The following is a 16983-nucleotide window of genomic DNA, read 5'->3' on the forward strand; positions in this document are numbered from 1 at the left end:
CTGACTGATAGGTGTAATTGATTCTCTTTGCAGTACAGTAGTACAAAATTTTAAAACAGCTATATTCCAAATAGAACTTTTTAAACGGATATATTTATATAATCTAGAAATTGTTATAGCTTGAATCAATTATTAATAATATGGGGGGAAATGTGCTAAACATTTATGCCAGTTTATTTTAAAATTCTATGAGGTAATTGAATATATTAAATATTTTAGCATTTTACAATTGGGGCAAATACAGTTAAGATACTTAGTATAAGATCATATAAGGAAAAGAGAAACTTTGAAGTCAACCTGAGATGTGCATTCTTTCATTTTGGGGAGGTTTTGCTTTCTGCAGTGACAAAAGTACTTGAGTTTGAAATTTGATTTAGAAGGTCCTATCTCTAGTTCTCAGTGGATACAAAGTTAAAAATCAGAAAACAAAAACCTGTCCCCACTATTCCTAAAAATTAAGCAGTTTGTCTACCACTTCACTCACATATTTTTGTCTAGAGGTAGAAAGAAACTTTAAAAGGACTGGCATACAGTTACTCAAAATCGGACCAGTTTTTCTAGGACCCCCAAGAAATGGAAGAGCAACCAATGAATGCAGTTTGTCACAAGCCAAGAGGAGGCTTTTAGTTCACACTGTGGTGAAGAAAAGTAATCACTGGAGATGAATTCATGAATGATTTAAGAGACAGAATGGGGCAGGTGATACATTTCTCTGACAGCAGTGCATACAAAACCAGGTTTTCCAAATTGATTTCCACTCAAGATGATCTTCCAAAACCACCTGGGGAAGGATGACTTCCTCACTGCTCCTTGGACCTCTCATCTGAGTCATCATCTCCATCCATTCATACCTACCTGGGTATATGGCTGATGTCTCCATTCTCCTTATATTCCTGGGATCATTCCAATTGCTCCAGAAAGGTGACCAGGTTCAGCTTAGCGATCACAAGACCTGTTCATCAGAGAAAGTAATATTTGTGTTGTCAGAGATTCATCAGTGTCCAATCCAATATGTATTCAGTTGAGACGAGAATGCATGGGAGAATGTTAATACTGCCCGGAAAATGATTTCCCCAAATTCTTTATTCAAGTCACCTATATAACACAAACAAACACATAACATCAGATCCTGAGATATTGGTCAAGTACTACGAAGGCAAAGTAAGTGTGTAACTGTGAAATTAAGAAAAGGTATAACTATTTAATACTACGGAGCTTATACAATTACCACTAACCTAGAATAAAATGATAGCTTACAGTGAACGATGTCAGATTTATGATCTCCAAACAAGAAGATTTAACTTCAGGACCAGGGACCAGGCATCAGGCTTGATCACCCAAGAGCTTTTGTGTAGCAGAATTGTATTAAAGTGAAAAAGGGACAGAGAAGCTTCTGACAGAGACATCAGAAGTGAGTGGAGAGTGCCCCCCACCCCCAACCTTGCTAGTCTAAGCAAGGGTGCTATATACTATTAAATCAGTAATTACAATAAATCAAAACAATGTCTCAAGGTTGTAAAAAATTTTACCAGACCCATTCCCACAATTTACGTTTGAGGATAACAGGATTAGAACTTAACAATAGAAAGATCCTACCAGACCCAGACCCCTTTATTGACTATGCCAAAGCCATTGACCGTGTGGATCACAACAAACTGTGATAAATTCTTCAGGAGATAGGAACACCAGACCACCTGACCTGCCTCCTGAGAAACCTGTACGCAGGTCAAGAAGCAACAGTTAGAACTAGACATGGGTCAACAGACTGGTTCCCAATGGGGAAAGGAGTACTCAAGACTGTGTATGTCACCCTGCTTATTTAACTTATATGCACAGTACATCATGAAAAATGCTGGGCTGGCTGAAGCACAAGCTGGAGTCAAGATTGCCAGGGGAAATATCCATAACCTCAGATATGCAGATGAAATCACCCTTAAGGCAGAAAGCGAAGAAGAACTAAATACCCTCTTGGTGAAGGTGAAAGAGAACACCACTACAATATTGTAAGGTAATTAGCTTCTGATTAAAATAAATAAATTTAAAAAAAACTACTATGTATAAAATAGATAAGTCACAAGGATATATTGTATAGCATAGAAAATTATACCCTTTATCTTGTGATAACTTTTAATGGAGTATAATCTGTAAAAATACTGAATCACTATGGTATATACCTGAAACTAATGTAATACTGTACACCAACTATACTTTAATTAAGAAAAGAATTCAGGACAAAAGAAATATAAAAGGTGCTCTTTTTTTTTTTTCTTGGAAGGAGAGCTCCACTCAATGTAAATCAAGGTTCTTCTTTCTAGAAAAAAGAAAGAAAGAAAGAAACTGAAAGAGGAGAGTGGAAAAGTTGGCTTAAAACTCAACATTCAGAAAACTAAGATCATGGCATCTGGTCGCATCACTTCTTGGCAAATAGACGGGGAAACAATCTAAACAGTGATAGCCTATTTTTTTTTTTTTTTTTTGGCGGGGGGGGCTCCAAAATCACTATAGATGGTTACTGCAACCATGAAATTAAAAGACGCTTGCTCCTTGGAAGAAAAGTTATGACCAACTTAGACAGCATATTAAAAGGCAGAGACATTACCTTGCCAACAAAGATCCATCTAGTCAAAGATATGATTTCTCCAGTAGTCATGTATGGATGTGAGAGTTGAACTACAAAGAAAGCTGAACACGGAAGAATTGATGCTTTTGAACTGTGGTGTTGGAGACGACTTTTGGAAGTTCCTTGGACTGTAAGGAGATCCAACCAGTCCATCCTAAATGAAATCAGTTCTGAATATGCATTGGAAGGACTGATGCTGAAGCTGAATCTCCAATAATTTGGCCAGCTGGTGTGAAGAGCTGACTCATTTGAAAAGACCTTGATGGTGGGAAAGATTGAAGGCGGGAGGAGAAGGGGACGACCGAGGATGAGATGGTTGGATGGCATCACCAACTCAATGGACATGAGTTTGAGTAAACCCTGGGAGTTGGTGATGGACAGGCAGGCCTGGTGTGCTGCAGTCCATGGGGTCGCAAATAGTCAGACAGGACTGAGCGACTGAACTGAACTGAACCAGACCCACTCCCGTAATATAAATTCTAAGATATCAGGATTAGTCAGGAGGTTTTCGGGAAGGATAAACTGTCTTCAAGCAGGATACATTGTTGTTGTATAATCCCTAGTACAGAGTTTTAACCGAGTTGTTTGTTGTTTAATCTTCAGTTCTGGGCTTAAAGAAAAAGTCATGTGTCTAAGACACATAACATAAAAAGGTCATTGTGTGTGTCTAAGACCAAGGAATGTAGAGGGAAAAAAGGTATTTGTCCTTTTCTCTGCCTTGAGAATTCCAGACCCCTATCTCCTATTCGAGACCCCCCTCTCCCCTATCTCCTCCCCTATCCCACCCCTTCTCCTCAGGGACCCGACTTCTTATCAACCTGCCTAGGAATTGACTCTCACAGAAGGAGGCAGAGTACATCAAGGAAGAAAAAGTTTACCAGCATAATGAATTATCCTAAAGCCTTTCTTTCTATGTTCAGTCATGCCCATTTTCCCTAGGTAGGTGAGACTTCAAACTATTCTGTGAATCAGAAAATTCTCAGAAACTTCTAGAAATGATGGAACCAAAAGTCGGTAGATAAGGGATTCTGGAAGGAAGTTGTCCTCACCCACGTGGGCCAGGTTCCTACAGTTCTCTAACATCACGTCTCTGTACAATGCCGGCTGAAAATTTTCAGAAAAACTCTGGACCACTGAGTTGAGTCACTGGGCTTCCCAGCTGGCACAGTGGTAAAGAATCTGCCTGCCAATGCTGGAGATGCGGCTTCAGTCTCGGGGTGGAAAAAACCCCGGGACGAGGAAATGGCAACCCACTACAGGAATACTTGCCTGGAAAATCCCATGGACAGAAGAGAGTTGGTTCTATGGATAATGGCATTTTCAAACTCGGTTTTAAATATCTAAATTGCATCCAGGTGCTAAGTCATCACTGCATTTCCCAACGTCCCTAAAATCCCAACACCAAACCACATCCCAATGGGAGTGAGGATAGGAGTGACTCACCATGCTGATCTATCACAAAAAGAATAGTTTCAACAGCTGAAAGCGCTGATTCATGATGAGAATTCATCATGCTCCATAGAAAGCAAGGATGCAGACAATGGAGAAAAGGCATGGGACACAAGGAAGTAGTGTAAAGGGCTGGTCTTCACTAATATAAGAGGAAACGGAAAAAATAAGATGATAACAAATGCCCGGGAAGACAAATTAGGAGGAGAGAGCTAAAGGCTTGCATGTTCTCATTTGGGCATTTCTGGAGGAAAAGCAGACACAGCCCCAGACCCAGGACAGGATATTGACCTGAGAAGCTGCCATTTCCTCCTTTCCTCCTCCTGCTCTGTCTTCTCTGGGGATATTACGCTGCAAACGCACTTCTGAGTTTTGAGAAACTACCTTGGAGGGCATCAGCACAGCTCTTTAACCTGCAACCACCGCTCCTACAGACAGAAGGGCCTTGGAAAGCTGAGAAGACCGACCTCTCCTGTCCTGTCTCAGGAGAGGTTCAGAAACAATCAATTCCTACCTGGAGACCAGCCTGTAAGCTTATTTCTTGATTGTTCTCTCCCCATAAAGCACTCCTAACACTGCTCACACAAACAATGTGAGCTGACTGACTTCCCTGGTCCAAATCCAGCTAGACCAACCCTGCAGCCTCTCCTCAGACTGACTCCGGGGCTCAGCTCTCACAGATGGACCAGGAGTGTCGTCCTTATCCCAAGTCTCTCCTTAGAATGCCCTGGAGGACTTCCTACACACCGCACTGACACTCCCAGAGAACCAACATGGAACTCTGTTGGGAGGACATCAGTGAGGTCATTTTCTGACACTGGTTATATGATCCTGATGGGAAACCAGATGGAAACCAATTGGCTAAAGATTCTTTCTGAACCATTTCAGAGAATACAAATCCCTGGTGGTCAGGGCCCCACTGCAAGAAGTTAAGGATTTGCAGGTCAACACTGCTGCCGTGAAAGGAGTCATCAGAAAACCCCATTTTTTTTCTGATGCTTCTTCCCCCAAACCAACGTTCAGGAGTCCTGAGCTCAAAGCCTCACACTCACTGCAGCTAAGACCTCTCTGTAGGGGAGGATTTAGGGCAGGGATTTCTGAGAGAGGTCAAAGCTGGAATCAGGCAGAGAAAACACCAGTACTTGTGGTTCAACCTTTAGAAGTTACCCTGGGTGAAGTGCTCTGGGCTCCCTAGGTGGAGTGTGGATTGCTGAATTCAAGTCAACACAAGGATTCTGGTGAGTACTGTGAGGGTGTTGAAAGGTTGCTGCTCAACCATAAGACACCTGGATTCTTAATCTCTTGAGGAGAAGAATTCAATCTGGAGCCAGAGATGAGGCTTGATCGCTCAGAGTTTTTGTGTAATAAAGTTTTATTAAAGTATAAAAGAGATAGAGAAAGCTTCTGACATAGACATCAGAAGGGGGCAGAAAGAGTGTCCCCTCAGTAGTGTTAGCAAAGGACTTGTATACTTTTAATTAGTTATTACAGTGAATCACAAGAATGTCTGGAGGTTGTAAAGACCTCACTGGACACACTCCCATAATTTACATTTTAAGACAACAGGATTAGCCAGATAGTTTTTTTCCAGAGACTGCCTTCAAGCAGGATAATTTGTTACATAATCCTAAGGAATGTGTGTGTTGGGGGGGGGAACACGTTTGTTTTTTCTTCCTCCTTGAGAATTCCAGACCCCTCTCTCCTTGGCAACCCCTGGACTTATCAACCTGCCTAGAAATTGACTCTCTCAGTGTGATTGAACAGGGGCCTGTGAAAAGACCCTGGGGTTCAGCAAGACTGCTGATCTCAAGGAAGGGGGTCATCTAGTGCAGGTGCTCACAGGACTGGCTGGTGTGAGTTCAAGGACCTGCAGGCTGCCTGCTCCCCAGACAGACGCTGAGGCAGCAACAGCATGGAGCAGTTCAGGGAAGCTCTCAACAGGACTCTGTATACTGTTTCTTATTAGAACCATCACAGGGTCCAAGTAGTTACAACATGGGAGAGGAGATACAACATAGAAATGATGGAATATATCTGAAGTTATGAGAAATTTAAAGCCAGTGAGTAAAGTAATTTCCACATATGCCATCTCTCTGTGCTGCCAAATAGTTCATCGTCATCTCTTCACTACCACCTTAAATAAGGTGGGCGAGATTGCTGTTGGTGGTGGGTTAACAATTCATTCATTACAATCAACTGAAACACTAAAAGCCATTCACTTTTATTAATAACCATGTATTAATTTCACACAGAGTGGAAATAAAATCTTTTACAATCCATGGTATGATCCACGATTAAATATGGATCAAAAGTACAAACAAAGATATTCATTTTTGGATATAATGATGTGAGATTTGTGATTTTTACAGCTTACCCAACAAGGCCTAGGAAGCACTTAGCAAGCATGATATACACTAATTCCATGCCTTTTCCAGGAAGGGCTTCTAATACATTTCTAGGTTATCACAGAAGCTGTCTTTATTTCAACATGGTCAAGTAACAATCATGACTTGTGTTGATATTATAAAGATACATCAATATTGCAGTGAACTGTCATTGTGTTCTTACAAATCAAGGATATTACTATTGAAGCCTTACAACCAACTTCTGTTTTACTTCACAACATGGAAAGATTAAATGATCACTTACATCATGGCAACCTCCAGATATTTCACATCAATGACAAACACCTGCATTTAGATGGTCATTTTCCATTTAACATCATGGTATCCTTCATCTTTTAATGCAGAATAGATAGAAATGGTTACAACACAATATAAAAAGGCTAACCTTTAATAAACCATCAAAAACCTATGTTTGCAACCACTCTAGAAAGAAGGCATGGTATGAATTATTTGAGTGCTGAATTACATTCACTTCAAATAATCTCAAATCACATCATTATTAACATGCATACATACATTGCTATGAACTGTAACTTTCTAACCATCAACCTTCATCTCACAATTCATGTTAATATATCCATTTTCTATGTGTTTTAACTATGGAGAACTCCCTACAGTCATTCTCCTTCAGAGAAACTTCTGAAAACAAAATTAATGAGATGCCTTCTAGTATGCAATCTCTGATATTTATTGCAATTTAATTTTTGATTAAATACTTTTCTACATATTCGTTACATCACTTCTATAGGCTTCTTGCATAAACTCTTGTGTTTTCTGATGCATGTTTAGGGCAAAACTCTTCCATCACTTGTTCCATTACTACGGTTTCTCTCCAGTGTGTCTTCTCAGATGCTTACTGAGATAGCTACTACAACGAAAGACTTTGCCACATTCTGTACATTTATAAGGTTTCTTTCCAGTATGAATTCGCCGATGTTGAATAAGTGCTGAGTTGTAAGCAAAGGCTTTGCCACATTCAGTACATGAAAATGGTCTCTCCCCAGTATGGAGTCGCTGATGTTTAGTAAGACTAGAAACGTTAAAAAAAGGCCTTGCCACATTCTGTACATTTATAACGTCTATCCCCGGTATGAATTCAGTGATGTTGAGAAAGGTCCGAACTCCTAATAAAGGCTTTGCCACATTCTTTACATTTATAAGGTCTCTCTCCAGTATGGACCTGCTGATGTTGGGTAGGATGTGACCATTGGCGAAAGGCTTTGTAACATTCTTTACATTTGTAAGGCTTCTCTCCAGTATGAATTCGCTGATGTTGAGTAAGCTCTGAGCACCGAACAAAGGCTTTGTTACATTCTTTACATTCATAAGGTCTCTCTCCAGTATGAATTTGCTGATGTTGAATAAGACCTGAAATGTAAGTACAGGCTTTGCCACATCCTGTACATTTGTAATGTTTCTCTCCAGTATGAACTCGCCAATGATGAGAAAGAGTTGAATTGTGAGTCAACGCTTTGCCACATTCTGTACATTTATAAGGTTTCTCTCCACTGTGAATTCGCTGATGTTCAGTAAGATGTGAGCGACGTTTAAACTCTTTGCTACATTCTGTACATTGGAAATGTTTCCTTCCTGTGTGAGTTTTCCCATGTTTATTTAGATTGGATGGCTTACTAAAGACTTCCCCACATATCTTACACTTGTTTTCTTTCTGTGGAATCTGAACAGTGTGCTGTGGAAAAAGTTCTGAAGACTGACTAGAAACCCTACAATATTCAGTACAAGTCCTCTCTTCAGTACAAGTACTCTTATCGAGAGAAAAACCTGACATCTGATCAAAGGTATTTCCATATTTATTACTTGTAGATTCCTTGTTTGAAGATTCGGGTCCCTGATGTTTCTTAAGGTTGGAGTCTCCTTCAACCGTATACCCAGTTTCATTGCCTGAATACCTTCTCAGTCCACCAGAAATGCTCTTGTAATTATTGGAGCTGGAGCTCTTGCTTAAGGTCTCACTCATTTTATTACACATGCAATGTTGTTGTGTATTAACCACATCACAATATGTATTGAACAATGACGGTTGGATTACGTCTCTTCCATTATCATCAATATTATGCATCTTGGAATGCAGAGAAAATATCTGTAGGGGGAAGAATAATGACCTCCTGATCATGGATCTCTCAAATTGATTAGATTGTGAGTTTTCCCACTCATTGTTAAATTGTAGGTGTTCAGACATGCTTGAATGTATGTTTAGTTGAACCCTAAGTTCAGAATTGTCTGAATGAGTATTTGCAGTAGAGATTAGATCACCTTCCAGATTTTCCATATTTCCTTTCAGAAAACATGTATGTTTCACAAAAGGATGGAAATCTTTTCTTAAATACTTACACTTCTCTGCAGATGTTGAAGACTGAAGGCAGTGTTTTTCCCAGTTTGACTCATGTTGCTGATTTCTTTTTGCAGTAATGTTAGCATTATGTGTAACTGTCTGCATTTCTTTATGTCCACTTAAACACACTCTCCATCTTTCATGTACTCTCGTACATTCCCAGTCTTTCATTAAATTTAAGTTTCTGAGCTGAGATGTTTGATATATTCCTAGGTTTGTTTTTGAGACTACATCTTCTAATGCTGGATTCTTTGGCATCAAATCCTGGATGTCTTGTGGAGTCATAGCTGAAAGATTGCAAATAGCAAGTAATTTTACCTGCTATTCTCAGTGAATATCTTTAAAGATTTAGAGAAAATTGATGACCAGTAGCTAGTTTAAAAATAAAATGGAGACAGAAGGATCAAGATACCAGTGGTTTAGGCAGACGTGGAGATCATCTTTGCCCAAATGAATGAGAAATGGAACAATTCTCACAGAGCCCCGCTAAGCACTAGCAGAGGCCCCTCGAAATCTAAAAAAAACAAGAAAGATTCCTGCTGCGCCAGGTAGGATAAAAGAAAGAAGAAGGAAAAGGAAGAGGAGAGGAAGTGTGTTGGGGCCTGCAATCCTGGGGGAGATGAAAGTCAGAAGAGGTCTCCATATCTGGGGAAGCCCCTCACTAGGGGAGCTCAGTTTGGACAGAAGGAGAGCCTCATTCTCTGTGGGAAGAGAACACGGCAACCAGCCTGTGCAGCAGGACAGAGAGAGACCTGCACACGGGGGCCTGACCCTGCCCTGCCCACCCAGCCTGAGAGGCAGGTCCACCACTGCAGACAAGGGCTGGGTGCGGGAATGTGGGTTCTGGAGAGCAGACCCAGCAGAGGACTGCAGTTGGCTATGAGGAAACATCATGAAGGGATGGGGTGAGGGCGGACTCTACAAGTGGGATGCTTGAGTTGGAAGCCTGAGCCACCATAGAGCAGAGTGCCATTGGTGAATGATGCCCAAAGAAGAAGCCCATTGCACCCCTTGTCCTTTGTGCCAGATTGTCCTTGCAAGGGACTATGAAGAACTCCACCCATGTAGGTCTTTTGAGCCCCCAGGCATGGCCTCCCCCATCGACCTCCTCCACAATCAGCAGAATCCTGTGCTCTGGGGCAGCTCGGCAGAAGACACCTGTGAGTTGCCCACACGCTCAGATGGAGCTGAAAGCAGAGCTGAGCCCCAGGGATGAAGAAGAAAAGCTGACACCTCTCCCTGCAGCAACAGAAGCCACGGTCTCACACCCACGACCGGCTGTGTAACCTCAGCCCCTACAGAGCATCTGAATCACCTACCAGCGCTCTCTCCGTTAGGGCAGGGGCAGCTCTAGCTGCTGTAGACTCTGTGGGCTCCCACACAAGGGGGCTGGGCCAGGACAGAGCCTGAGCTGCCCCAGAGCACCACAGCAGGTCCAGCTCCACGCTGAATGCAATCCCAGGACCTGACTTCACTGAATCTATGCTGGTGACCTTGTGAAAACAACATCTGTGAACATCCAGGGCCATGTGCCGTCCGGCCCATGGTTAAGGTGGGGCCAAGAGCAGTGCCTACACTACATCACATGAGAGCCTGCAGAACGCATGGGAGGGGGAACCAGAGCACACCCTGAGTGAACATCCCCAGAGGAGTAATACTCAGCGACTTTTCCCCATGTGCAGGTGCTCCAGTCCCACCTGTCTCGCACCACAGATCACAATCACAGCTAAGACGCAGATCTAGAGGCTCTATTCCACCATGCACGGAGCAGGCACCGCCAGAGAGAGGGCACTAACAACCACAGAACAATGGGGAAACAGCCCTGAATATCCACAGCAGGCTCTGGTCATGGTTAACAGCAATCAAAGCCCAGATCAAGAGAGGATAAGGGCACAAACCTCTGGATCAACCTCACCCACCAAGGTGCAGACACCAGAAGGAAGGCTAACTAGGTTCCTGTAGCCTTCAAAAGAGAGACCACAAACAGAATGCTGGACAAACTGAGATGGCAAAGACATAGATTATAGGGGAAGAAACAAGATAAAAACCTCGAAGCACCACTGAATTCAGAGGTGATAGGCAATCTAATGATTACTTCCTGCTTTTAGTCATCTTAAGTGGAGACACTAAACACTTTCACAAATCCTAGGTGCCTAATAATTCTTAAATCCACTTCTTGCCACACAAGTTTCTGAGAATGGTCTATTAGATGTTTCAATCTAAAAATCATAAATGATAGTGATAAAGAATTAATCAGAAAATGAGGACACATAAACAGTGTCCAAGGAAGCTGAATACAAATAAGATTAACTTAATAAAGTACTAGTTTTAAGAAATTAAATAAGAGAGACTTTAAAACTATGACTGAAAGAGGGAACTCTACTCATTGCTCTGTGGAGACCTAAATGGGAAGGAAATCAATACAACGGTAAAGACTAGAGATCTCTTTAAGAAAATTAGAGGTACCAGGAATATTTCAAACAAAGATGGGAACAATAAAGGACAGAAACGGGTTGGACCTAAAAGAAGAAGAAGATATTAAGAGAAGTTGGCAAGAATACATGGAAGAACTATACAAAAAAGATCTTAATGACTGAGATAACCATGATGGTGTGATCACAAACCTAGTAACAGACATCCTGGCATCCAAAGTCAAGTAGGACTTAGAAGGCATGATGACCAACAAAGCTAGTGGAGGTGATGGAACTCCAGCTGACCTATTTCAGGTCCTAAAAGATGATAATGCTAAAGTTCTGCACTAGATAAGCCAATAAATGTTGAAAACTCAGCTGTGGACACAGGACTGGGAAAGGTCAGTTTACATGCCAATCACAAAGAAAGACAATGCCAAGAAATGCTCAAGCTACTACACAATTTCCCTCATTTCAAACAATAATAAAGGCTCAAACATTTTCCTAGCAAGGCTTTAACAGTACGTGAACTGAGAGCTTCCATATGTTCAAACTGGATTTAGAAACGTCAGGGGAACCAGAGATCAAATTGCCAACATCCTTTGGATCATGTAAAAAGCAAGAGAGTTCTGGAAAAACAACTACATCTTTTTTGGCTACCCCACATCTTTGAATGTGAGGATCACAAGAAACTGTGGGGGATTTCCCTGGTGGTTCAGTGGTTAAGAATTCACCTTCCCATGCAGGGGACTCAGGTTCGATCCCTGGTCAGGACACTAAGACCTCACATAAATCGGGGCAACTAAGCCTGTGCACAACTAAAGAGAAGACCACAGACCACAACTAGAGACGCCCGTGCACTGCAGTGAGGGATCCCACATGCTGCAACTAAGACCCAACGCAGCCAAATAAATATTAAAAAAAAAAAAAGAAACTGTGGAAAATTTTTAAAGAGATGGGAACATCAGACTACCGTACCTGCCTCCTGAGAAATCTGTATGCATGTCAAGAAGCAACAGTGAGAACTGGACATGTGACAATGGACTGATTCCAAATTGGGAAAGGAGTGCATCAAGGCTGTATATTGTCACCCTGCTTATTCAACTTATATGCACAGTATTTCATGCAACATATCAGGTTGGATGAAGCACTAATTGGAATCAAGATTTCAGGGAGAAATATTCATAACCTCAGATGTACAGATGATACCCCCCTTGTAGCAGAAAGCGAAGAGGAACTGGGGAGTCTGCTGATGAAACTGAAAGAAGACGGTGAAAACGCTGAAAAACTCAGCCTTCACAAAGTGAAGATCATGGCACCAGTCAGATCGTTTCATGGCAATCGGCAGGAGAAACAGTGAAAGCACTGACTTTATTTTCTGGGTTCCAAAGTCACTGCAGATGGTGACTACAGCCATGAAAGTAAAAGACTCTTGCTCCTTGGAAGAAAAGCTATGACCAAAGCAGGCAGCATATTAAAAAGCAGAAACATTTCTTTGCTGATAGAGGGTCGTCTAGTCAAAGCTATGGTTTTTCCAGTAGTCATGTGTGGATGTGAGAGTTGGACCATGAAGAAAGCTGAGTGCCAAAGAATTAATGCTTTTGAACTGTGGTGTTGGAGAAGACTCTTGAGAGTCTCTTGGACTGCAAGAAGATCACACCACTCCATCCTAAAGGAAATAGGTTCTGAATATTCATTGGAAGGACTGATGCTGAAGCTCTGATGCTCTAGCCACCTGATGCGAAGAACTGACTCACTGAAAAAGACCCTGATGCTGGGAAAGACTGAAGATGAGAGAAGGGAACGACAGAGGATGAGATGGTTGGATGGCACCATTGACTCGATGGCCAAGAGTTTGAGCAGGCTCTGGGAGTTGATGATGGACACGGAAGCCTGGCTTGCTGCAGACCATGGATTGCAGAGTCAGACTCGACTGAGCAACTGAACTGAACTGACTTATATGTATAATTGATTCTCTTTGCTGTAAAGGCATACAAAATTGGAAAACAGCTATATTCCAATTGGAACTTTTAAAAAAGATTTCTTTATATAACCTAAAAATTGTCATAGTTTGAATCAACTATTAACAATATAGTGGAACATGTGGTAAGAGTTTATGCCAATTTATTTTAAAATTCTATGAGGTAATAGAATATAATAAAGTATTTTAGCAAGTTAGAATTAGGGCAAATACACTTAAGATATTTAATATGAGATCATATAAGTGAAAGAGAAACTTTGAAGTCAACCTGAGATGTGCATTCTTTCATTTTCATGAGGTTTTGTTTTCTGCAATGAAAAATTACTTGAATTTGAAATTTATATAGAAGGTCCTATGTGTCATTCCCAGTGGATAGGAAATTATAAACCAGAGGACAAAAACCCATCCCCAGTATTCCTAGAAGTTTGGTAGTTTGTCTACCACTCCACTCACACACACACATTTCTGTCTAGAGGTAGAAGGAAAGTTGAAAAGGACTGTCACATATTTACTCAGAAATGGGCAGTTTTCCTAGGGCCCCCCAAGCAATGGAAGAGCAACGAATGAATGCAGTTTGTCACAAGCCAAGAGGAGACTTTTAGTTCACACTGTGGTGGAGAAAACTAATCGCTGGAGATAAATTCATGAATGATTTAAGAGACAGAATGGGGCAGGTGACACATTTCTACGACAGTAGCAGACACAAACCCAGGTTTTCAAAAAACATTTCCACTGAAGCAAATCTTCCAAGGCCATGTGATGAAGGATGAGTTCCTCGCTGCTCCTTGGGCCACTCACCTGAGTCATCATCTCCATCCATTCATACCTACCTGGGTAAATGGCTGTTGTCTCCATTCTCCTTATATTCCTGGGATCCTTCAGTTGCTCCAGAAAGGCGACCAGGTCCAGCTTAGAGACAAGCCCTGTTGATCAGAGAAAGGAAACTTTGTGTTGTTAGAGATTCATCAGTATCCAATCCAATATGTATTCAGGTGAGACGAGAACGCATTTTGTTCTAGAAAATGATATCCGGAAATACTTTATTCAAAGCCGCTATACAATACTAACAAACACCTATCAATCAGATCCTGGGATTCTGGTCAAGTAGTACTAAGGCAAAAGTAAGTACTGTCAATGTGAAATTAAGGGAGTGTGCACCTATTTAATACCACAGAACTTACACAATTACCACTAACCTAGAATATAGGAGGCGGAGTACATCAAGGAAGAAAACCATCACCAGCATAACGAGTCATCATGAAGCCTTTCTTTCTAAACTCAGAGATACTCATTTCCCCTAGAAAGCAGAGATCTGGAACTACTGTGGGAAGCAGAAAATTTCGGAAGACATTCTTGAAATGAAGGAACCAAAACCTAGTGGGTAGGTAACTGATTCTGGAAGGCAGTTATCCTCACCCAAGGAGGCCAGGTTCCCGTAGGTCTCTAACATCACATCCCTGTACAATTCCCACTGACCGAGGTCCAGGCATTCCCACTCCTCTTGAGTGAAGTCTATGGCCACATCCCGGAAGGTCAGCTGTCCCTGAAATACAAAGTACAGACGGCATGTGGCCGTGGGAAGACTTCCTTATGTGACCCAGGATGAAAACAGCAAGTTCAGAGACCTAGTCGTGAAGTAGTGGCTTGGCTGGTATTACAAAATATATTTTTTACACAATAATCCTTTCTGCCCAATTTTAATGTGAAGAAAAGAGGATGAGTTATGATCCACAAGCCATTAGAGAAACTATTCTCATCTGAAAGAAAAATTATAAAATCATCAGGGCAACATTAGTAGATTTATTTTTCAGTGTTCTACTCGTGTGACATAGGATAAATCGTTTATGAAAGAAACAGGAAAAAATTTTTTAAAGTGTATCTGAGCCAAGAGTTCTGAAGTGGGGCCAAAGGGCCACATTTTTAGCAAGGTTATTTGAGTTAGCAATGTTGAAAATTCTGCTTGATGAATGACGATTTTGAACCGTAATGAAATAGAATAGTAAGGTAAGAATTCATACTTAAGTTGGAACTGTAACTGTTTTACAGATTTTAACAAGTCTAATAGGATAGTATCCCTTCTCTTGGTCTAGGCTCGGGTTGGAAAAGAAATTCCAGACATGAGACAAAATGAGAGAGAAGTCAAGTTTATTAGAATGGGGGACGCTGTTAGAACAGCATGCCAGCTCAAATGAGAACGGATGTTGAACAGGGGTCCTCAGTCCACTTTCATAGCCAGGGTACAAGGAGTGGGATAGGGGTCTTGTGAATCATTTGCTGAATGGATGAAGCACATATACTAGGTGGGGGGCAGAGTAAGAAAAATAGATTCTCCCCCCCACCAAGAAAAAGAAAAAGAAAAATACATTTTCCTTATGGGGTAGGAGAGGAGACAGTTTATGCTGCTCAGAAGGACCTGCAATCCATCAATAGTTACAGCATGGGGCAAGAAAGTTGCTAAGGGTCTTGTTTTTCCATTCCTGCATTCCAAGACCCTCCTTGGTTTTATCTACTCTTTAGTCCGTGGGTCACCACATACCTCCCTCACTTTATTTTTAAGGCCAATTCTTTGGCCCCTGTTAACACCTTGCATATGTCTAACTATCTACCCATTTCTTTTCTCACACATTAGGGATTTCAGTTTCAAGGAGAAAGGGGCGATGACCTCTCTGGCTTCTTCAGGCTGAGCAGGGGTGCCATTGGAATCTGAGTTCCCTTTTCCTAGTCTGTTATGGTGCATTTATGGAGGGCGATGAGAGCCCATGGAATGATAAGGTGACTTGTTTCAGCATTGTCTAGGTGTTGGTCAGGAAATATTCTTGCACGACCACTTTGAAATGTGTGGTATTTTAAAAGAAACAAACTTTACAAGAAAGTTAAAGGTACTTGGCCCAAAGATGAAAAGAAGTAGAAAAGCTGCTCATGGGCTAGCCAAGAGAACCAGAACTGGACATTGGTTCGTCACGTTAGTGTTTCTCTAGGTATGAGAAGAAGCAAGAATTTGGGCTCATAAAATCTTTACCTGAAATTATCTAACTATCAGAAGGCCAGTTCTTCTGGGTTTTTCCCAGAGCTCAGAGTGCCTTCTTTCTGATCTCTACTCTGAACTTTTGGGGCTGTTGAAAGTCGGCAACTTGAAATGGTCATGATGTCCTCTTTGTAGAGACAGCTGGCAGAGTCCAGTCCACAGGGTCCCTTTGTAGCCACATATTTGACCATGCTTTTGGGGCACTTCTTGGCCATTGTGTCCTGTGGCACTTGGAAGGCTCATTCCCAGGTCTAGGGAAGATTCCATTGATAGGCCACTCAGAGTGCTGTTTCTAGAGCAGGCCTTGTGAGTAGCAAAATCTCTGGACCATACCTGTCTTACTAGCCTCTTGGTACAGGAAAACATTCCCTGTTCTTGCTTCTTCCCATATCTAGTGTTACATAATTACAATCATTGATCTCATCTGGAACTGCGTATCAGCATTTCATCACAGGCTCAGTCACATATTGAGTAACATAAGAAACAATCTGAAACAAGCAATATAGAAAATAATATAGCTATAGCTGGCAGTTATTAGGAAGGTCATAAGTAAGAATGATAAGTCAAGAACTTTCATTAGGTAGAGCCCAGTATACCCCAGGTCATCTGACTTCATTTCTTAAATGACTAAAGCCTGGTGTTAATCTCCTGGTTGTACATCATGGAGCATATTATCTTTATCTGAAGACTGCTTCCTGAGATTAGCTTTAGAAACAAACTTAGTGTCCTTTATAATAAC

The 16983-nt window shown here is 41.5% G+C and overlaps 1 protein-coding gene across 1 annotated transcript; it reads right to left on the bottom strand.

Annotated features, from left to right (window-relative positions):
* Window positions 1–1091: 1091 nt before the first annotated feature.
* Window positions 1092–16459, bottom strand: LOC122692854 (putative protein ZNF720). The gene is made up of 6 exons (XM_043900667.1): window positions 16325–16459; window positions 14636–14762; window positions 14050–14142; window positions 8975–9114; window positions 2254–2267; window positions 1092–1095 (listed from the first exon to the last, which is right to left on the bottom strand). The coding sequence occupies exons 1-6, from the start codon at window positions 16457–16459 to the stop codon at window positions 1092–1094; spliced, it is 513 nt and encodes a 170-aa protein (XP_043756602.1).
* Between the last annotated feature and the right edge of the window lie 524 nt (window positions 16460–16983).

Source organism: Cervus elaphus, chromosome 4 (genome assembly GCF_910594005.1).
Source record: "Cervus elaphus chromosome 4, mCerEla1.1, whole genome shotgun sequence".
NCBI lineage: Eukaryota > Metazoa > Chordata > Mammalia > Artiodactyla > Cervidae > Cervus > Cervus elaphus.

Excerpts from the sequence above, each read along its gene's own strand:
- LOC122692854 (XM_043900667.1), bottom strand. The coding sequence starts at position 16,459 with ATGGCCAAGAAGTGCCCCAAAAGCATGGTCAAATATGTGGCTACAAAG. Across the intron at positions 14,763-16,324 it reads GACTTTCAACAGCCCCAAAA|GGACAGCTGACCTTCCGGGA; the intron begins GTTCAGAGTAGA and ends TTTGTATTTCAG. Across the intron at positions 9,115-14,049 it reads GACAACAGCCATTTACCCAG|CTATGACTCCACAAGACATC; the intron begins GTAGGTATGAAT and ends GCAATCTTTCAG.